Source organism: Protomyctophum bolini (assembly GCF_963924005.1).
Source record: "Protomyctophum bolini genome assembly, chromosome: 21".
Lineage (NCBI taxonomy): Eukaryota > Metazoa > Chordata > Actinopteri > Myctophiformes > Myctophidae > Protomyctophum > Protomyctophum bolini.
Genome location: NC_137882.1, coordinates 19,132,416 through 19,155,303, shown reverse-complemented (window position 1 = coordinate 19,155,303; position 22,888 = coordinate 19,132,416). Strand labels below are relative to the sequence as shown.

At 44.1% G+C, this 22,888-nt stretch overlaps 1 protein-coding gene across 1 annotated transcript in view; it reads right to left on the bottom strand.

Moving 5' to 3' along the window:
- odad2 (outer dynein arm docking complex subunit 2) overlaps positions 1 to 22,888 on the bottom strand; it is a gene marked incomplete at its 5' end in the record, with an annotated part of 82,510 nt that overhangs the window by 23,502 nt on the left and 36,120 nt on the right. Inside the window, 6 exons of the mRNA XM_080793777.1 lie at positions 2,216 to 2,414; positions 6,189 to 6,233; positions 7,536 to 7,565; positions 12,489 to 12,600; positions 19,896 to 20,117; positions 20,350 to 20,538. Of these exons, the coding sequence (XP_080649903.1) occupies positions 2,216 to 2,414; positions 6,189 to 6,233; positions 7,536 to 7,565; positions 12,489 to 12,600; positions 19,896 to 20,117; positions 20,350 to 20,538 (797 nt within the window). The remainder of the gene's footprint in view (positions 1 to 2,215; positions 2,415 to 6,188; positions 6,234 to 7,535; positions 7,566 to 12,488; positions 12,601 to 19,895; positions 20,118 to 20,349; positions 20,539 to 22,888) is intronic.

Genomic DNA, 22,888 nt, shown 5'->3' with positions numbered 1-22,888 from the left:
TCACCAAAAACGCTATAATTAAGTTGAAAGACTGTGTGTGTGTGTGTGTGTGTGTGTGTGTGTGTGTGTGTGTGTGTGTGTGTGTGTGTGTGTGTGTGTGTGGCGAAATAGATGGTCGCTTGTCATCTTTTCTTCGCAATGTGTCCCACAAACCAGAAACACGTCCCGATGGAAACAGACAAACAAAACATTTATGTTTAGGGGCAATTTTCTTTCTTCTTGGTTAAATTATTTTTTTGGTTGAATCGCAAAAACAAACAAAAAAAAACAAGCCCACAAATCTCTCAAGAACAATGTACTTGATCACAAAAAGACACAATACAAGGGCATGGTGAAAATCACCGAGCTAAGCTGCTCTTCAAATCACTCAAATAATTTTAGTCGGTTTCATGAGGAAAGTAATTACTGAATTTTAGCAATGCCTTTCAGCCGGGTATTGTGTTCTTCTAAATGTAGGTCTATTATGCAGCACAGCACTCAAGAGTGCTATGAAATTGTTTTTGTGTATACCTCTTGATATTGATTGATTTATTAACAGTTTGCAGAATTACAGTACATTTCAAGTACAACTCAATACAAAAACTGTTAACAGTGCCACTCACTGTTAACAGTGACACCATAAAGCATTACACTTGTTTACAATAGGGCCCACCATTTTCAATTCATCATTGGTGTTATCAAGCTATAAAAGATTCAATTTTGAGCTGAGTTTTTGGATTCTGATGCAAAACACTTCTACGTTTGCCTTAAAAAAGACAAACTTCCAACATAAAGTCTTCTATAAAGTTAACATAGTCAATAATATTATTTATGATTATTAGCCTATATTATTATTAATAATAATATTATTATTATTATTTAGTTTCACCTGCTGCCTCCAGTTGGTGAACCTGTAGATGTCAGTAATGCTCCGCGCTGACTCTCTCAGTCTATCTAAACCCAAAAAGGCTCCTGCTGCAGATGTCACATATTTTCTCCTAACCTCAAGCCTGCCTGAGGTTCGTGTTCTACAAATATTTTCCTTGTAATCTAGATCTGCATGAACATCCTAAAGAACATTTTGACTCCCGTGTTCGTCTGACTCCTGGCAACACGCACATTCACAGTCAGCCAGCCTACCGCACGCACGCCCTTCTAAATTTAATAATCTTCATTAGCACCGATACTCCCCCCGAGGTGGCACCTTACGGCCACCGGTATCACCGCGGCGCGCGCGCACACACACACACACACACACACCAAGTTCAATCGTTCCAAGCCGAGTTAGCCTATGTTTGCATAAGTGGACTTACGTTTCACAGGATCCCGTTTGATTCGATGTTGTTGCACATCCGAGCAAAGGCACTACTGTAGACTACGGTCTGTATACAGTCTAAAATAAATACGCAAATAAGTAACGCCATAACATGCCTTTTTCTACAGCCTTCTCTGAATAAAGAATAACATAGAGAGTCTATATGACTGACTAGACCACACATATAGCTCGGGGGCAAATTGAGTCCCTATTGGAAACAGATGGAGTCGACCTTCAAAAAGCAACAAAGTCAGATGACCCACTTATTAATTCCTAGATGAACCGTGGACAACACGCACATGAGGATGGCTGGGGAGCTTTACAAGTTACAACTTAATGTAATTATTTAGTAGTAAATAAGATTGCGCAGCAAGAAAGATTTACACTCCAAGTCTCGGCTTTGATAACCTTAATTTACCTTATCACTTATTTCCGTATACTTTAATTTTGGAACAGGAAACCATGTTGCTAATTAACGCCATCGGAATTCAAAACAAGTGGATAACGTTGCGGTTACTGTAGATTGCATGCTTGTGCGTAAAGGGCATTACGCACAGGTTACTAAATCACTGATAATCATTTTAGTCAGTTTCATGGAGAAAGTCATTCCTGAATATTAGCTATAGGCATTTCAGGTGGATATTGAATTATTCAAATTTGGGTCTAGCCTGTACGCAGCACAGCACAATCAGAGTACAAGTTGTATTGTGGCTTTTGTCAGGTCAGGTGCAAGGTGACACACACACATACCCTGCCCCACACTGAGCTTGCACGGTGCACGTTTTAAATGGAATCGTCCACAATCCACATATTAGAAGGACATATCCTTATGTGTCTGATGACGCGTTTTAAATTGACTTCACTACACGCTGTTCTAATTCTGACACAGACAGTGTGTAAATTGATTAATTATCCACATACCCTTGCCGTCTGTGTCTGATGGCTGCGTTGTCTTTGATGACTTGATGGTTGCTGGAGAGCAGGTCTGGATGTTGCCCGTCGATTACTTCTAGATAATTTCTGCTGCTCCTCTCGACTTCCTTCGCCTTCTCCTCGAACAGGACCTGGCTGCTTAACTTGTTGAACACAATTGTATTCATCTTTGGACAGATAGATATTCCTTAGTTCGTGTTCTCTTCTAGCTGCTGCGTAAAAAAAGGACGGTCACTCACTCACAGCGCGCTCATTCAAGCTGCCACGGTGTGTCTGTCCTGTGGAAGTGGAATAAGGATGCGTTATTTTTAATAGCCTAAACAACTATAGCCTACAGTCTTTATTGATTATAAGATTATAAACACACTTGACAGAGCGCTGCAGAGTGGACCAATTGCACAGCTCATTTATATGGTAACCGGAGAACTCTACAGAAAACGAGTGCCTTAGCCTACTCGAGTAACATTAATGTATTTATTAAATCGCTCAATGAGTATACAATACTGACAATTCAAAGGCACAGACAATTGAGACAAATACTGCATGTAAGAATAAACACCGTGCACTGTTTGGAATTATTGCGGTAAAGCGTAAAAATGCAAGATACTGCATGGTCCATCGGCTACTGCATGTGCGGAATGATGACATTGTCTGAATGAGGAGCTGCGACGCATTCCATCACAGGTTGAAATATCCAGCGTAAACCGTAAACACACATCTCTGTCTCATCCCAGCAAGTTTATTTTGGTTGCTCAACAGTATGTTTTCAGAACAACCCGTTACTACCGAGCTACCATGCACGGCACAACTCTGCTTTTTCCTCCTTAATTTACATATATAAGCCTAAGCCTGCATCATGAGTTTAACTCCAATCACGGGATATATTTATGTACGAGCATTGTGATATAGGTAGCCTATAGCCTACTGAAGTTTCATCGTTACGGAACAAATTAACAATGTTATACTGGATATAATATTCAATAATAACCGGATAATCGGACGCCTCCGTTGGAACAAGTTTTTTTAACATCGACACAAAAGTAACGGCGATTTGTATATTGTATTCCTGTTCTCAGACTCCTACCTGTTGCGCGCCCCTCCAGTCGTGCGTCTCTCTCTGCTGTGTAGCTACAGTATTCCTCATTCCCTGCTCACATGCTCCCGTTCGGAGATCCTCAGCTCAAACCAACACGCACCACGCTCGCCTCTCCTCTTTATTCAGCCGGACCCGGGACTCTGAATATCTCACCCTTCTCATGTTTCCTTGCACGGGGCCCGAGCTTGCGAACATAAAGTTAATGTTTAATGCGCGTTCCTTCCCCGACTCTGGCTGCAGCGTATAGGTAGAATGAGAATCCTCCCGGTCTGGACAACTTCCATCTGTCCAGCATTGGACCTGAGGCAGTTTAGTGCTGCTCGGCTCAACTTATTGTGGATTCTATTACTCTTGGAGGGAAGGGGGGTTAGTTCTTGAGCAATAAGCGGCGATACAAGACCAGTTCTGACAGCTCCTCTCGCAAACCATGAGGATCCGCATGAGTTATGCGTTAACGTCCAGACAATATACGCGTACAGGTGGCATGCAGCCCTTTTTCAACCGTCGGTATTATTCACAATGAGCTTTGTTTCAACAAAGCCAACTTTTGCCTATCTTTCTGTGCATTCTCTATCTATTCAAACTGCAAATTTAATTTTCTCTTCAGTGATTTTAAAATATCAATACAAAATAGCCTACTTTTTTATAGCTTGCATACAATAGTATAATGATGCTAAAAGAATAACACAAAAAGCACTATAGGAGATTGTTTACATTGTGATCCTAATTTGCAATGTGGTCTGTAATGGGTACATTTGGTTCCATTTTTGTACACTTTCCTTGAATAAAAACAATAAAAAAGTGTTGAGAACCAGCACTCCTGTAGAGAGCATGAGTTCTTCATAATCGTTTGCACAATAAACAGAGGTGACATTAATAAAATGCCACTTGAATGCCACCACAGCTTACTTCTGATGAACCCTCTCATTGACTGTAATGAGTCCCATGAGCCAGCAACCCAGAGGTCCCCAGCTATGTTCTTTTGGGGTTTATCTGAGGTAGTGATTCGAAAGGACATGAGCAGCAAGACCTATGAAGGGGTAGAGACCTGTATAATTATTGTTTATTTGTGTTTATTTTCATTTAACGGGGGAAGTACCTTCTACTAACAGCTTGTGCAAACACATTATGAATGAGTCAGTTCATGTAATCACTTTAATTAAGGTCGGGCCAAGTTTATTTGCTCAAGTTATAACCGATATATAAGTTTGCCTTTTCCTCCGAATTGAACTTAATGTTACCTGCTGTGACCCCTGTTAACTCTTACCTAAACATTTGCCAAGGCCCTTCCCTGGAGAATGGAAATTCACAGGAGTCCATCAATAGCATCTCTTTTATCTTAATCTACCAATTACCTCGCCTCAAGCCTCTGTTCTCACTCACTCGCTTCCATATCTCCATCACAGACGGTCTCTGGATGTCACGGCTGTACTAAGTGTTTCAACGAGTCGAAGCACGCCATTAATCACAGAGGCTTTCTGACCGGTGTGGTAATATGGTGATGTTGGAGCGGCTGGTACAAACTACACATGATGGTGAGTTGGTGACAGCCTCCAGACAGCTCCGTTTCATCTTAATATTTAAAAAATAAATATAAATTTTCTTTGGATTGGACTGACTGGATTGGAATGTAATTTCTTTGTTTGCTGTACCACCACAGCACAACAGTTTGTAGCATTTATATAACACTGATTCATTTTTTACATATAGGCTACATTATATTAACATCACAACCTCACTAATATCATGACTGCCTGTGCAGCGATACTGCTATCTACATTGCAGTGATGGGAACCTCAGTTATGTGCAACACACAAGCACACAAGCTCATACAATGTAAAGATAATTTCACATTTTAATTATCTAGGGGATCCGGGACCCCTAAGGGGTCCTCAGAGTAACTACAAGGGGGCCAACAAATCTTTGTGTGATGGGAAACTTAAGCCAAAAATAGCAGATCTACGAGATCACAACGCCTCGCACTGTGACGCATGTTATTTTGTGTGGAGGGGAAAAGAACAGTTGCTGTACCACGCTGTTGTGACGAAAAGAGAGTTGAGCCAGAAGGCAAAGCACTCTGTCTACCGAGCAGTCTTCGTTCCTATATCACCTATGGTCATGAAGTGTGGGTCACTAGGTCGCGAATACAAGCGGCGTAAATTAGTTTTCTTCAACGTGTGGCTGGCATCTCCCTTAAGGATAGGGTGAGAAGTTCAGTCACACGAGAGAGACTCGGAGTAGAACCTTCATCTGGAAAGGAGCCAGTTTAGGTGGTTCGGGCATCTGGTTAGGATGCCTCTCGGCATCTCCCTAGGGAGGTCCTCGACGCACGTCCCACTGGGAGGAGACCCCGGGCAGACCAAGGCGCAGTTGGAGGAAATACATCGACTCACTGGCCTTGGAACGTCTCAGGATCCCCCAGGAGGAAGTCACTAATGTTGCTCTGGAGAGGGAAGTCTGGAGCACTCTGGCGACCAGACTACGGATAAGCGGTTGAAGATGGATGGATGGATGGGAAAAGAACAGATCAAGTACACAGCCAACGGTCAAGTTCACCAAATATTGAGGGTTTAAAATGTTAACTGTCTGAAAATACACATTAACATGAATCCAACATCAAAACAAGTCTATGGAGCTACTGTATATGAAATCTGAAAAAGTTAGACAATAAGGTATACCTGCTTACTCTCTCTCTCTCTCCGCTAAGGGGTCCTTGCCCTGAAAAACACTGAAGAACCCTGCAATTTTGCAAACACAAAAGATAGCACATCAGTAGCAGATCTACAAGCTCACAAACTTGCGTTATGAGACGTTGTGAGCTTGTAGATCTTGTGACGTGAACTGGCTGGTTCATCCATCGCTCACTCTCCTCGCGCACTGCTTCCAGGAGAGTTAATTTGTGGGTTTGGCCTGTTCCGACAGAGGGGTGTTTGTCATTAAGGTTTTATATCCTTCGCATTCGTTACGTTTGTTTGCTCCTGGAAGGACTAGACCTATTTAGCTCCAAGCCTTTCGCAGGAACGGCATCTGCTTTATCAGACAATTAACTGTTTATTTGTTAGAAATGAAACACTGCTTGCAGCAGAGCAGGGCGGAGGGAGGGCTTGAGGGAGCAGATTGCATGTTTGCAGATGTAAGATTTGGACTTGTGAACGTGAAAAGCAGACATGCAATTGACACTGTGATCAGCAGGGAACATGCCATTTTCTGCCCGAGGATATACTCAAAACATCCATCATTCAGGGTGCATTAGAAAGTATTTGGCTAGAAAGGTGGCCATTATGTGAAATCAGCGTTACGTCAACACCTTATGCCATTACAAGCCAAATGATTTTTTAAACCCCAGGCTCTACAACCCTAATCTGGCCCTCATTTAATTTGACATTTTCACACCAGAGTTGGAATCAATTTCTCCATGTAAACCAAGTTGGAGTTACATGGCGGGGGCCACTTGTAAAGCCACAAGACCTATTTGTTCCAATAATTTGCCAGCCTTGTGGAAAATGTGACTGATGGTAGCCAAAAAGTAAGCTCTCAAGGTTGTTTAAAATGACCCAATTAGTGTTTTTGAGAACGGTTTTAAACATTTGGGACACTAATCAGAAAAGCATGAATGTGCACTGCCTGTCCACACCCAATTAAAGCAATCAAGATGTAAACCCAATGCCATCAGAAGCTGCAACGTTTACGCCTCAAAATTACAGTGCAGAATAATTGTATCTGGGAGCAGCATTGCTCTTTTAACCCTCCTGTCCTGTGTTGTCTCTCTAAACATGGCCTTCCAAGAATATACAAATGTCTATTAAATAGGCACATAGGCTACTCCTTAGCTACTCCTTTACAGGGAGGAGCAGACAGCTCAGTATCCAGTGTGCAATGGGCTTGATGGATACAGCTGTCAACTAACATGCTTTCTGGATGTTAAATTTTGGTTCACCCTGGATCCAAGTCGGATTAAGTCAGACAAAGTGCACTTTTTGTGCAAACAGACCTCGCCAAGACCACTCGCTCATGCAAGAATAACAACAGAGGCGCGTTTGATTCGGTCATTTGTAATGCCAGTGTGAAAAATTCAGCAAAATGTTTCAGTTATCCGTATGTCATCACCTCTATAATTCTGATGGTGCTATCTTTCGTTGTTGAGTCGCCAGGTATTTTCTTTAGGAGACAGCTGAGGAGCTCTGAAGTACAGAGTGTATTTGGGAGGCTGACAGGCAGTGTCGGGCTGGACTGGAGCAGGGGCTGATGCATTGCACAGGGGGAAAAGGACATTTATTAATGTCAGATCCACAGCGGGAGAAAAACAAATGATGAAAGTTGAGAGGTCAGAGAGAACACACCGTGATAGGCAGGCGACGTCACAGCATGCCAGAGTGGAAAATTGACCCGCTTTTACATAATATTCTTCTCATTCTCCTGCTAAATCCAGTCTGTGGCAAGGTACGACACGGATGCGCACCGTGTGCAATCAGTTAGTCTTAAAATTTGATGTTCTCCAATATCTTGCTGGTGATTTGTTGATTTCGTGCAATTTCCCCTCGGTCGTGCTTCTCCCACGCAGGTCCAGAGTCATGATATCTTGATGAAAAGACTCTAATGAAAACTTAAGGAGAATAACGGTTTTTGGTTGGACGCCACAAGGAGCTCTCAGGTTGGTTCACATTACAACCCAGTATGGGGAACTCTGACGGGGCCTTATGGTTCACAGCTGTGCAGCTGGATGCATGTGCCAATTCATCACTGCCTGCATGGTGTGTGAGGAGCTCAGCATTTTTTGTCTCTGTCTATTCCTTGACATTGGCCTTATAGCCTGGATGTGTACCGTATGCCGTCGGCTATCAGCAGTCCCTCACTCACAGCTGTAGTGAAATGGACTGCATTAAAGAGGCGAGCAAGGTTGTAGAGCACTTAAAGCATCTTTTGCAGACACAACACAATTGGTTTACCCTAATATAGTGAATAAAAAGGACCAAGTCCACATGGATCACATTCGCCAGTTTGTTGTTTGGGATCAGGATGTTCTAGTCATACTTAATGCTACAAAAGTTCAGTGTTCTGATCAGGATAAAAAGAAGAATTTTGGCATATAAAATACAACACAGGTTACAGCCGAGAGCCATTCCACTGCAAGGTTTTGGCCCGTATGACAATTTTCCGAGAGTTTGGCTACCATTTGTTCCACACTGCTACAGGTACGTTTTCTACTCAAGAAGCCTGGTAAAGCCCTGTAAGTAATATACGTGAGCAAAAGCCACAGCTGTCATGAGCAATGTAGGCATTATTAATATTGTTGAGGCCTTTATGGAGACGTTACTCTTGCGGCCCTGAAACCCGACCCAGACATTGCGGTATTTGCCCACTCATTTCTCTGTTTATTTATTGTCATGCCAGCTTGTTATTTACACTTTATGGATGGGAACGTCAGGATTAATTAGGGCAATGAAAGTCTTTTAAAAAAATCCTCCAAAAACCACTGAGTAACACAAGCGGATTACAAGACGGCACCTTAACCTTTAAAGGAGCACTGAGCTGTGAGGTCACGTCACCGGGTGAAGCAAAGCGCTGTGCAAACAGTGGGACAGCGCACCACACAACACAGGCCTGGCGGTGTGTGGAGGCTGTAATGACACGAGACCCAATTTACAGGTCGAGAACAGAAGCCGTGTTCACCCGCTGGCCCTCGGCTATACTGGCCTCAGCTCTCTCTGCTTGGAGTTTAGATGGAGCTCTGTGGAGCCCTTGTGTACGTGCATGTTTTTAATGGCCGCATCACAAGCAAACCACGCTGCCACTACTTCTGCTGTGCAACCGTTTGTGATTTTATATTAAAAAAATATGCTTCAGACTCTGGAGGGGGACAGAAAGCCACTTCTAATATCTGGAAGGAACTTTTACAGTTCATTAGACTATTTTATTAAATATTGCTGCAGAGCATTAGGGGAGATGTGGGACATTTTAAAAAAAAAACATCAAAAGAAGGCCATTTTTACACAGTTGAGCTGGTATCACAATGTCCATTTTCTAAAGCGCTGCCCGGCCATTAAAAGAAACACACACACACACACACACACACGCAGACGCACACGCACACACATGCACACGCACAACTGTTGATATGTTTCCACACATTTAAGTCTTGTGTGACGTCTTTGAGCGTGGTCGTGTTCTTTGAGAATCCACTGATGTCTGGACTGTGGGATCCTGAAGGTCAGGCCAATGGTGATGAGCACAGTGAGTTCAAATGCAGGGGTGTGGCAGATGTCAGGACCCGAACGCTCCATCAAAACAGTACCAACATCAGGGATATCCCTCCCTTATTTCCGTCGTGAATCCATGAGAAGCACAGGATCTCCGATGGCGACTAGAAAGGCCCGAGCCGGACGTAATTGCTGCCTCTGCTGAGGCATACAAACGCAACCTCTAATTTCCCGTGAATAATGTCCCTGTTTCAGCCGTCGAAGCCAAAGAAAGTGGCAGTTTCCTTTCTCAGAGGGATTGTGGCTCGGCTAATACACTCAACTGTGGCTTTACGACCAATGGGCCAGAGGGCCAGGCTCCCCAAACCAATGGACTACTTCCGCTCAGCCTCCCCCTGTGCCTTTCACAACACTGACTGACCAGGGTTCAGAAAGTGAATCAAAGCAGTATTTCTTTACGACAACAACACGAAGAGGGATTGTAAATCAAGGCTGATCCTGAACCGAGAAGCCATCATGGAAAGGAAGAATATATATCTCTGGCTTTTTAAGCTCAGAGGATAATGCCAAGCATCTTGCACTCCTAGACGGTGCCTCTGGCCTTCCCTGCCGACGGCTAAAACATGGAGTGGAGTTGCATATCTCATAAATTCTGCCACCACAGTAGAAAACATGCAACATTTGTTTAACAACTTTAGTTATGCATATCCTTCCAGGGCAGCGACCTCGGAATCGCCACACACACAAAAAAGAAGCAAGTTGGAAAAGAGAAAGATGCTGGAGAAAGAATGAATGGATGGAAGGGACACAGTGATTACTCATGACCATGATATAACCATGATAAGGGCTGTTTTTTGCACGTTTTTGTTACGAATGCTTTTCGTTTGAATCGTTCCTTCAAATCCGTTTTGACGTGCAGCCCGTTTTGGAACCCGTAAAAGCTTGTTGCATGGCATTAAAGAGCCATTAATCACTGCAGCTTCATTTGCTTCCAGCGATTTTGGAGAGGCTGCCTCGCTTCAGCCATCAGCTCCCAGTTGGACCTCTCCTGGAGGGAGTCGCTTCTTCAGAGTCATCAAGTTAAGAGTTCACTCATCCTCGCTCCTCCAACCTGTGCTCCGCCGCTGACCTTTCAGCAGCAGCTGGTAGTGTTTACAACATCAAAGAGTGATGAAGATTTTCGAGTGCATATTTTTGGTGTTTTGCTAATTTTCTGCATCAGCACATGGCTGATATTAGTGATGAAAGTCCCACAACTTTTTTCTTTTTGCGGCAGCCTCCGTGGCCGAGTACTGAACATTGAGGTTAATTAAGACCAGGATAGTGGGATCAGACAGACAATGTACCGAGGGAGAGGTGGTGGTGGCGTTTTAATGCAAACTGCACAGTAATAGTGGAGCCCAGTGAGGCATCTTCTTGACTTAACAAGGACATTAAGAGCGAAAGACGTCTTAAATTTCAAGGATCCCTGATTTGATATGGATTAGGTCACGGCCCCCCAGTTTATAGGATTTTTATATAGGACCTCACTGTAAACTCGTCAGCGTTATTTTAACGCTGAGAAAGTGTACAAACGGAACTGCGGAATATAATGAAAATAGCAGATTTACAAGATCGCAACGTGTTGCATCACAGCAGGTTCTGAGGTGGTAGAGCTTCAATTTTCACTATATATACAGTACAGTATATATATATATATATTTGTACTATTTAATACATGTATTTTAATACTTGATTATTTTAAAGTACTCCAGTACTTTAACTCAACTACAAATTTGACAGAGCATACAGTATTTGACCAGGAATATCTATACTTTCAGTACTGGGGTTGAATACTTTATCCACCACCACTAGCCAAATATGCCTCAATGCACTCATGGTTCAGTGATGTCTGGAAATGTACATAATACTCTGTAAACATACAAAACTACTATGAAACTGGCATGGACTGTGTAGGAAAAACCTCCTACAACGACATCGTTTATGTTTATGTTCAGAAAAGTCTTATATTCCTTCCATGATGGATTGTTTTATGGCTGGTGTTGTAGACGTTTTGTGCAGAGATGGTCCCCTTGGCCACAAACAGCTCCAATGTTTTTCCTTTTTACTGACAAAAATAATGAGAAGCATTAGAAAATATGTTCTTATAATGACTCCCTCTACCCTCTCTAAGTTATTGTATTCCCGGGTTGCTATCAACAATATCTTGCTCGTTTATTTCATGAATTCAACATTAATGAGAATGTCTGCAGCTGCATAGACACTCATTTTTACTGGAAAATGCTGGCCTCGCACACAACAACACAGTGTGCTTCCTGCTGTTTATCCAAATTACTCATCGCAGGTCGTATGTCTGTCTTGTTCCGATACGGTGCATACATACAATATTCACCCAATGTCAAGCCACAGTACATGTGCTGAAGTGAGCAACATGGCCAGCTGTAGGTCCCGTTTAGATACCAGGGTCTCGTGTGGATTAGGTAAGGAATGTGACTGCAGGGAACCCGCTTCGCTATGCTCCGAGGAGAGCGGTGGGGTGTCTGACGTCCGTGCAAACGTGACAGAACCGAGCAATTATTGTACTTCAAAATGTTCTCCCAAAAACAAGAACCTCCCCCCGGGAAAACAAACAAAAGGAACCGTTTTCCGGTGTTGCCTACAATACTGTATGTTTGTATAAATTCCTAATGAGATAGTTAATATACAGAGCTGGGGAATGAAAGCTTCCCATGAGATTAGAGACAGAAGGGGAACATAAATATACACCTCACTGCTCATCATACAACGTTTAACTTCAAAGACTGTGTGGAGTAGTGGGATGGAAGGAGTCTGTGCTCCATTCCGGCTGGTGGGCTGGAATGGAGACATAGGCCTACGTAAGCTGGTGTTAAACATTTCACAGCAATGTCCAAAGCATCACTGATAAGAGAGAAGTGGTGTTTGAGTGTTGTGGTTGGTTGACATTAACCGTGTCGGGCCTTCCCGTTGAGAGCGCCCAGTCTGCGTCGGATGTTGGCCACGCAGCCTGCGGAAGCTTCCTGCAGCATCTCGTCTGTGGAGCACATCATGACCAGGAGGAGCTGCATGGAGGCAGAGAGGAACAAAGTTATCCATACCTCTACTTCATGTCTGAAAAGGTTGGCCATATGGCCTGCAGGCAAGGTGGCAGTTGTGTCCAGCCCACAGCTGCACATATCCCAAACTGTAATGCACTATAAAAAAATATCCTGAGCATTAATTTAGCTATGACCCCTGTATGGTTTGTGAAATTCAGGATTTTATAGTGTGGCCACAAATATATACAGTGGCTACATTGTGACTGTCCTCAGCTCTGGTGGCATGTGTCCCAGTGTCCCAGTGTGTGTGTGTGTGTGTGTGTGTGTGTGTGTGTGTGTGTGTGTGTGTGTGTGTGCGTGCGTGCGTGCGTCTGTGTTCTGTATGTCCCATTATAACCATCCAAACCATGCTTCACTCGGCAAAGGAGTTACAGCTGTGAGCACACATGCTTCTGTAAGTTTGTTCAGATGAAAAGTCGAGCGTGGCAAGCTCAACGTTAAAAAACCTGAGCACCAACCACACCAGTCGACAGCCTCCCCACCGCTCCAAAGGTCACATTATTTCCGACTATTACTGGCTTGTATAACGGACCCCGTTTGATCTTATTGCAGAACACGATTTTTCTCTCTCCAGAAATCTCCAGCTTTGGGGATGCATTTTTTTTGGGCTACATAAAATTGTACATTAAAAAAAAAGTTTGTATTCCTTTCAAAGAGTTACTCATTATATGGTCAGGATTATACAGTATATACATTCAAAGCCTATACAGAGTAGCAAAAGAACCAACCAGTGGTTCTGGTACACTGCAGCGTGACATTGTTTATTCTATTTATTGTTTGACTTTTTTTTATTTAAATCTTGTGCAAAATGACTACACCAAGTTTGCGGGCGGTGGTAGGGCTGAATGAAAATGAAAGTAAATGCAAAGACAAACACTCTGGCAACGGACAGACGTAAATTTGTTCAATGTGTGCTCCCCTTGCGAGAGTGGCTCTCCTAAGCCACACTCGCAGTTATTTCGGATACTTTGTTATTTACATCAATAATGAACCACAAAAGGCAACATCAGGGCCCTACATGTAATGCTCGCAAGCACTAAACACAAATTAGCCACTTATGTACCCTATGTACACATTGTTGTGTGGAAAAAAGGGCAAATCTACAAGATCACAATGTGAGCTTCCAGTTCTGCTATTTAATTTAATTTCTATTTTAGAAATCTATTATTTTGTCATATGATGACATGTCCACAATATGGACACCAGGTTGGAAGTGGTTTAGTAGTTATGTAAACAAGTCCATTGTTCAGGCCCAGGCCTCCAGCGGTACCACTTCAAATCCATGGGTGAATCCCTGCAGCAAACAATACAGTACGTAGGTAGACTGCACCACTGTACTACAGGAAATGAGTTCTCTCACCAAATCTCTTTAACACCTGACTCCCTGCATCGGGTTGGATTCAGTTGATCCAAGTTGAAAGATATTTCAAAGGATACTGATCTCTGTGATGCTGTTCTGACTTCTGAGTCTCTCTCCTTTGTCTCGCTCCCAGCCTCCTTCCCTCCCTCTCAGACCCCCCCCCCCCCTGACCACAGACACCAGATGTTGAGCCAGATAGGAAGTGATGAGATTCCATCGTCTGCATCATGCTAACAAACTGTCAAGTGTCAGCCTCTTCTAGGAATGATCCTTGTTACTAATAAGCTGTGTATAGACGTACCCCTTATCGCGCCTTGAACTCCCTTTATCTAACTGCGTTATATGAAACAGCTCGCCGTGGCTCGCGCCCAGCCGGTCAGCTCCGCCCGAGGCACGACTCCAGATTTGTGTTTTCTCCTCAGGTTATCATCACGTGTCATCACGCCCGTTACGCACGGCGGAGGGCGGCCCGAGGTTCGAGCAGTGAACCCGCCGCACTCCATGTTACATGCAAAACCTCAGAGAGGCTGCTCCGCACATTTCGTGTGGTTTGCGCCGAGCCAGGGAAGCAGGGAGAGGAGACATTCCCAGAATGTTCTGCTCAAAGATAAATAGTGAAAGGAAAACAGATGAAAGATGAGGCTGGCCATCTTCTTTTCCCGTGCATACAAGCACGGACGAACAGGGCCCACAGACACAATGTACAGAGCAACCCACGAGAAGCTGAGAAAATATCATGGCTCTTCCTTGATTATAATCACGTAATTTCCTAGAAGGAAAAAAGGAAAGCACAGACCACGGATCTGTCTTGTGTGTGTCTGAGTGCCTCTCAATGCCCTAGTGTCGGTGTAGTATGTCTTTGGCAGCGGTTTTTATCCGACTTTCTAAATAGCATCCAAAACACCTCTGAAAACAAATTTAGTGCATCCACAGGCCCCAGAAAACATGCAGCTACCCGGGACAAGTCTCTTTTGTGAACGGAGAGGATGCCTGAGGACTGCCAGAGGGAGCTTTTTTTGCCAACCTCATAGCATGTTATTCAGAAGTCGCCAAATAAGGTCTCCCGAAGCGCACAGCTAAGCTAAGATAAGCGTGTGTGTCTCTCTCTCTCTCTCTCTCTCTCTCTCTCTCTCTCTCTCTCCGTGCTGTTTTTTTTCTTCTTCTTCTCCCTCTCCTGCACTCTTTCCCTCCCAGCTGGGATCCTCAAAGAATATAATACACCACTTGTTAGATTATTCCCCGATCGTGGTAACATGAACACTTTGCCCTGCGCTTGAGAAATGAATCGTCAAGTCTGGTCTGGGGTTTTTTTGCACTTCAGAGAGCTCCAGTGAGTCCTGACCTCCAAGAAGTGAGCATGAGGTTTAGAGGAGTGAGGGGCACAGTACTGATGGCATGGGGGAGCTGCAGACATTGTTTTACGTACGTGCGTGCGCACACAACCCATCGCACATGGATGTGTTGCGGTGGATTAAATATGCGGTGTTGGGTTGCTTACTCCATGTGCACTAGGTTTGAATTCATTCCCTTCAGCACACAGACCCCCATTCCTGGTCTGACAACCATTATGGCCCCGCCGGCCCCCCCTGGGCTGCAGTTACCATGTTTCAAGCTCCCCCGTGTAGGCAAACAGCACAAACAGACAGCAGTGTTTAGCTGGACGAGGGGAAGTTACTGAGGGAAGTCAAGGTAAACAACATTCCCTACAGCATCCAGTGAGCCAAAAGGCTGTTAAGCCGGTCTCCCTGTGTCTCCTGGGGAGAGGAGGAGGAAGGAGATGGGGAGCATTAAAATCAATGATTTTGAGTGGAAAGTTTCATTGTGATACTTTTTCAGTTTTAGGTCTCGAGCATCCCCGGCCTCTTTGGTATTCCTGCAGTGCAGATGTTGAGAACAGAGGATTGGGTCTTGACGCCATATAGATAATGAATGCACGGTAGTCAGAACGACAGAGCAGGTAGCACATGTCCTGCCTGCATCATCTGCTCACCACAGCCTCACCATCACCAGTCCTGCTACACAGACGGCATGACTAAGAGGAATCGTCTGAGATAATTTACATGTACTGACTGTGCTTGAATTCACCTCGCTCTTGTTCGGTGTAATCGTTGCCCCCTCCCTCCCAACCTCCCTCCACCCCCCCACACACCCCACACTCTTGCTGCTTCACTGTCCACTTTCACTCCCAGAGCATACTTGTAAGACAGGAAAAAGACAAAAAAAAAGAAAAAGGGGAAAACAAACAGTCATCGCACTGGGGCATAAGTGGGCTCATGGCAACAACAGTGCAAACGTTTTTCTCATTTAGATTAGTCACAGCCTAAAATACATACCAGGACCTGGCAACAGCCATGCTCTGGAATACCTTCAGTTGAAAATTGCCAATAATTACCATCCGCATTTTGTAATTTACATCAATTTACTTCACAAAGCTTTTCTTATGAAAGAGGTTCTTTAATACAAAAAGCTGGCTAAAGCTGTCTACATGGATTTATGGTCTCGGCAAACAATCTCCAGTCTTCTGGAAGCAATGTAATGTGTAATGTGGAGGGCGTGTTGATTTTGTACGCAGGACAAAATAAAGCACATCCGTATAAAACTGTGAGATACCAAGTGTAGATGTCAAATCAAACGTCGAGAAATGTGTCTCTGATGCTACATTTCTTCACACTTCCTCTGGGAAAGCAAGCTGCCGCTGAGACCCTGTCCTGAACAAGGTTTGTTCTGAGAAGTCCAGCCGACGTTCTGGCAGCAATATATATTCAAAGATTTGTGCCGCATTTTCACGATTTTTCAAAAATGGCAGACCTACAAGCTCATAGCGCGCCACTCGGTGGCGCGCTATGAGCTTATAGATCTGCTATTTTTCAATAGCTAAAGTATAACATAATGCTTAGTTAAAACACCAAAAGGGGTTCCCGTTCAGAATGGGTTAAGCATCTATGCATGCCTTTTGAAACCAGCAAACAAAACCAAAAGACAAAATTAAGACTTGAGGCCAATTCTACAAATGCCTTCTAAAAACGTAGTCCTCACACTTTCAAGAAATAAAAACAATAAAAAATAAAGAAATAGCAGATGCACAAGCTCACAGCGCGGAATGAAGTGACACTTGAGCTTGTTGATCTACCATTATTGAATAGCAAACGCTAAAATCTAAAATAACAGATGCGTTCCCAGTTTTACGATATACATTCAAAGATGTATTGCAGTAATATAATCATGTAAACATAATATTGCATAACATTAAACATTGCATTATGATATATTATCACTATCATAAATAAATCTATAGTAATGACATATAAACCAATATTTAGGTAGTATGCATTTGCAACACTATTAGACTATTCCACAGTTTAAGAAAGCAATATACAGTAGCTGTGGCAAAAGTTTGAGACAGTGAAAGGGACAGTAAAATAAATAAATAAATAACGAGGCGAGCATGGGACATTAATCTATTTTCCAGTGTGAAATACTTTGGTTTCAATGCTTAATTTCCTTTGCATGTCTTGGGGGACTAGGGGCTGTACAGCGTTTAGAGCGCTGGAGAGGAAAGTCACTTACACTTACGTATACTGTACACTTACACTATGCAGCCTCCGACAACCAGAGAAAGCATTTGAAATCGCATACTACAGCACACAAGGGTAAATATGAGTCTTGAAAGCTTCTCACCGGCATAGAAAGATTTCTTTTTTTGAAATATGGCCACAATAATACAAGAGGCAGTCTAGAATTTTACACCGGGCAATAAATTAAGGCGCACCGTACGATCTGGGCCCAGCGCTGGCCCTCGGTGAAGTCCACTCAGGGCCATTCCCGACCATAGGATATATTGTTTTAACACATTCTCTGCGGTACGGATGCGTATATCACGAGGCTAAGCATTACAGAACAGGCTGAATGGTTCCCTCATTGGAGAGTGACAAACCCTGGCTGTAATGTCTCCTTGGGGCTCAAGCCAGGTATACACATCCCTTTGCAGTCCGGTCCTACTGAACAACGAGCCAGTCTGTGTTTTGTGTTTCCAAGCGTCTGAGATTAGGGAACAAATAGAAACGCTAGTGCAGTTACTTGGCCTTTCTTTAGTAATTAAGCTCTTTAAAAGTCCAAAAATACATTATGGAGTGGTGTTGAAACTCTGAACTGGTACATTAATAAGGGCAAACAGAGAGACAGATTAAAAAGGGTGGTATGCAGTGTGGATAGCAAGTGAAACACGCACGAGAACACACACGCACAGTCACGCACGCACGTGCACGCGCACACACACACGCGCGCACACACACACACACACACACACAATGAGAGAGAGGGCCTGTCCAGTTGTTGTCGTGGCTCAAACTACAAAAACACATTCATCTTAACGACTTTTGCAAATTGGACATAACTCTTTCGGAACACCCAATGTTCAGTCCAGCTACCAATTATGGCTAGTGTTGAACCACATACACTGTAACAGCAGATCAAGCTAAAGTACACCATTAAATGAACATGGGAAAAAATATTTGGCTGCAACGGGCTAACCACTTCATAATTTATATCGCAGTTGTTATTGAAGAAAAAAAAAAAAAAGGAACAATTTTAACTCTCTGTGGCTACAGAAAGATTTCTCATGTGAAAATGTTTCTACGTAGGATGTGACCGAATTAGAGAACGAGCCAGTCATTTTTTCCCAAACATTGAATTATGGTACATGATCATCTGTGACAAGACATCAATTACAGGGTAATCTCGACGTAGAATCTCGACGTCCCTGTCAGGGACAAAACATAACCCATTTAGGCCTGACGTCGAAAAAAAAAAAAATCGGACAGTTTTCTGAAATACCTTCTATATCAGTGGTGCTCAATATTTCCACAAAAATTATATGTAATCGGCCTCCGACCCCCATCTGAAAATATGTTGTTCCAGGGACCCCCCAGAAGCAAAGATTTGAGTTAAAAAAAATCACAACATTTCAAAAATAGCAGACCTACAAGCTCGTAGATCTGCTATTTTTCAATAGCTAAATTAGAACATAATGTTTAAAACACCAAAAGGGGTTCCCGCAATTGTATTGTATAGTCTGTATTATGTATTGTTTTGTTGTATTGTCTGTTTGTCAAAAAAAACAAATGCAATAAATATATTGTTAAAAAAAAAGGGGTTCCCGCCCAAAATGGGATAAACAAGCGGGCTGTGGAAAGAGCCCCGCAGCCTGAAGTGCATCTACAAAACAATGCTCCTTCTCTTTTTTTTTTTACTAACAGAGCTTTTGGAATTGTAACTGCATAATTGCAATGACGAAGACATCTTCAAGAGATGCAGCTTTACAGGGGAGGGGGAAAAAATCACAGGCCTTAAACATAACATTGTAATTATTTAGCGCTAAACAACTCTGACCCTATTCCTTTGGCCTGAAATGTATCTGCATTCTGCCCTGATGTCCAGGGACGGCCCTTAGCAACAGTTTCCCCCAGCTACAGCCCTTTGACTCGCGCTGTGATGGCATCTAGGGTCTACCGAGGAAGTGGCACTTCGCACACACTGAGCTGTTTGCTTTTCTGAATTCCCATGACAGCTAGAGAGTGGAGTCATGTTTCCGCCACTGAATAAAACGCACTTTGTTTCTGCCTCATCGGTCAAAGGCTCTGAAAATAGTCACAGCTTCAAGTTTATTACTCAGTGTTCTTTCACACATGCTATAACAAGGCTGCTGGTGGTGATGGTGATGGGAGGGGGGGGGGGGGGATTTTCCTCAATGCAATAACTATTTACTGTAGGCATTATAAAGAAATAAAAAACAACACTAAACCACAAGAAATTATAATTTTATAATGACTTAATAGGGAAAACTATGCAGTGGAGCCTTTGAACCTTTGTTTGTATGATTGTTGTGTTGTTGGCGACTGACCTTGACGACGCCATTCTGGTGCATGGTGATGCAGTTGCTGGGGTCCTTGGAGAGCTGGAACAGGGCCTGTGCCGTGGCCCGGTGGACGGAGCCGTCCGTGGACCTGAGGTAGTGGACCAAGGGCGCCACGGCGCCGGCCTCCCCGAAGGACTGCCTGTTGCTGCCCCACATGCAGCAGCAGGCGATGGCTCCGGCCAGGTGGCGACGGAGCCCGTCATCGGTCTGTTTGGACGAAAGGGGGGGGGGGGGGGGGGGGACAGTAAGCTAATGGCCTCTGGAGACAAACCTCTAGTCTAGAAACTACCAGCTCAGCTCTACTACGTCTCTGCCACAGACCCCTGGCAACATACTATCAGCTTTCTCCTCATTAGTGAGATTTACGCTATGGTGAACAAGAAAATGGTGCCGTAAAGGAAAATCTTGCTGTTTGTCTCCTGTGGCGAGGTATACTTACTGTGTTAGTGAGCTTGGCTAGCATCGGGACGACCCCGTGATCGGTGATGACTGCCAGATTCTCCCCGTCTTTGGCTATTTTGGCGATGGCGGCGCAAACACTCGCCAGCACCTCTTTGTTTGTTGACTTCAACAAATTAACAATCAGTTCCAATCCACCGACGAAGGAGCGCACCATTTCCCCTGCATCCTAAAAGTCAAAGGGTCTGTTATTAGCTAGTGTTCTCACTAAGTGACAATGAGGGCTGAGGCTATAATTGGCAAAGAAATGGAAGGGGGGCATGCAAGGGCATCTAAGCGGAGAAAACAAAAGACACATACAAGTAAAGAAAATAGAGGGGGCTTTTCATCAGGCCAAGCAACAATTAAAGTCCCATCATTGCAGTCCAATCAGAGAGGTACGGTACAGAGCCACGGCTCTACACTGCTTTACACCAAATGGAAAAAGGCTGTCATCAATGCAAGGCTGTCCCGATCTATCCATCATCAGGCATGCGCAGCAACTCTGTTCCAATCTGTGTAGGGATGTCTCAACGCGCTGTAGCAGAGCTGTCAGTTGGTTGTGTACGACATGGGGACGAGTGTCTTTTGACATCTCTGTCAAGCTGTTGTCGTCTCCTCACCCTCAACTTGTCACATGGAACATAGCATTAGAGCTTTAGAGTAATGGCATTCAAAGCTTGTGCCCCGACCTGACGCAGTGTGACGATTGGTTCATGACTTGTGGAGTTCATGGCACCAGGATGCCTTGTGGGTACCACAGGACTCTCAGCCACTTATGAGGCCGTGCCTTTCCGCGCCAAAAGGCTGGTGGCGAGTGCTGAGGGAACCACAGCGGAAGAAGTGGGCACTGGACACTGCCTTTAGTATGGCTTGGCACATCACGGCCGCTGTTTTAAATCACAACTCCGCCATATCGCCAGCCCGCCAAATAGGGAGGAATACATAAAGGTGGCTGACTCTGTAATGTTCAATGCTATGAAAATAGCACAGATTTAATTTTCTCCCAAAAGCATGAAATTATAGATGAGTGAAAGTCAAATCACAAAGCACGCTTAATTTGAGTCCGTTTCAACATCAATCTAAATGTCCAATACTGACGTATGACACAGTGCGATTCAGGACAGTAAACACGATAATCGACGTGTGTACTGTGCTTTTTAATCGACGTGTGTACTGTGCTTTTTCGTCCTCAGCCCTTTTAAAATAGGCCGGCCGCCGTCGACAGGGATTTCAGGAAATGCACTGTTGACAAAGACCAGGTCTCGATGTGTGGTTTTTCTGTACGGGTTATACTTTGGGAGAGCTGGGATGTGCTCTTCTCACTCAACGGAGAGAGAGCACCAGAGCTGAGATGCGGCCAGCAGTATACAGGGGTCTATGGGTTCTGTGATGCTGTGCCAGAGGATGAGGCGTGTGCTGCATGGGCGCAGGGGCCCAGGGGCAAGCAGCCTGACCCCCTACCCCCACCCCCCCACCCCAGCCGCAACACGCACAGGAAGCCCTTCCTCAGGAATACTGATGACGGCCAGGCCGGGAGTCCCAGCGACAGAGGAAGTGCTCTCAAGCCACCAGCTGCGGCGGACCAGCCAGCATCTCTTTCAAGGAGCTGGACTGGCCCCCAGATCTATGAAAACCACAGCATTATGAGGCTGCACACGGAAAGGCATCTCTCACCCAGGCTCCCCGAGTCTGTAGTCCTCTTACCCGTTTACAATCAGAAACACATCATCCGCTGTTGCATCGTGATTTTAAGCTGATCAGGGGTGGGAGGCATATATAGAAGTCTGTCATAGAAAGCTAACGTGGCCCTTTTTCTCTTGCAAATCAGCCATGTAGCGATTAAATTCAATTGAGTAATTTATTTACTATGGTTACCCGCGGCAACCGCATCTAAAACCACGATCCGCCCATGTACAGCATACCCAGGTACTGTACTCTGTACAAAAAAAAAAGATCAGGCATACAAAGTTCATATTGTCCACAAAAATGAAAAACAAAACATAATTGACTGCCGCACATATACAGTACTTAAATAATAATTTAAGTAGAGTGGCCTGGGCTAGAACAAGCGTGTCTGTGCCTTTCTCTCATGCAATCAGGCCTAGTGTACAGCATACATATGCACTATGTTAGAGAAAAAAATAAAAACTAATCTGGCATCCAAAGTTCATTATTGTCCACAAACTAAAACTAATTGACTGACCCATAAGCACTTACAGTATGTGAATAATGATATGTGGATTTAAGTAGAGTGGCCCGTGCTAGAGCTGCCTTTGTCCGTGTGTGTGTGTGTGTGTGTGTGTGTGGACTCGGAGGGGGCAGTTGTACGGAGCATCCAGCAGATGCATTTATAGCATGGGTCTCTCATAAATCCACGCTGGAGCTGCTAACTCAAACCACATGTTTTTTTGTTTTTTTTATCTAAATAACTACTGCACCAAGGCGGCTGTATCAGGTTCCCCGGCTCGACGGGCAAAAAAAAGCAGCGCTGTTTAGCTCTTGTCATTGCCCCCATCTCCGAAAAATCACCCGAAGAG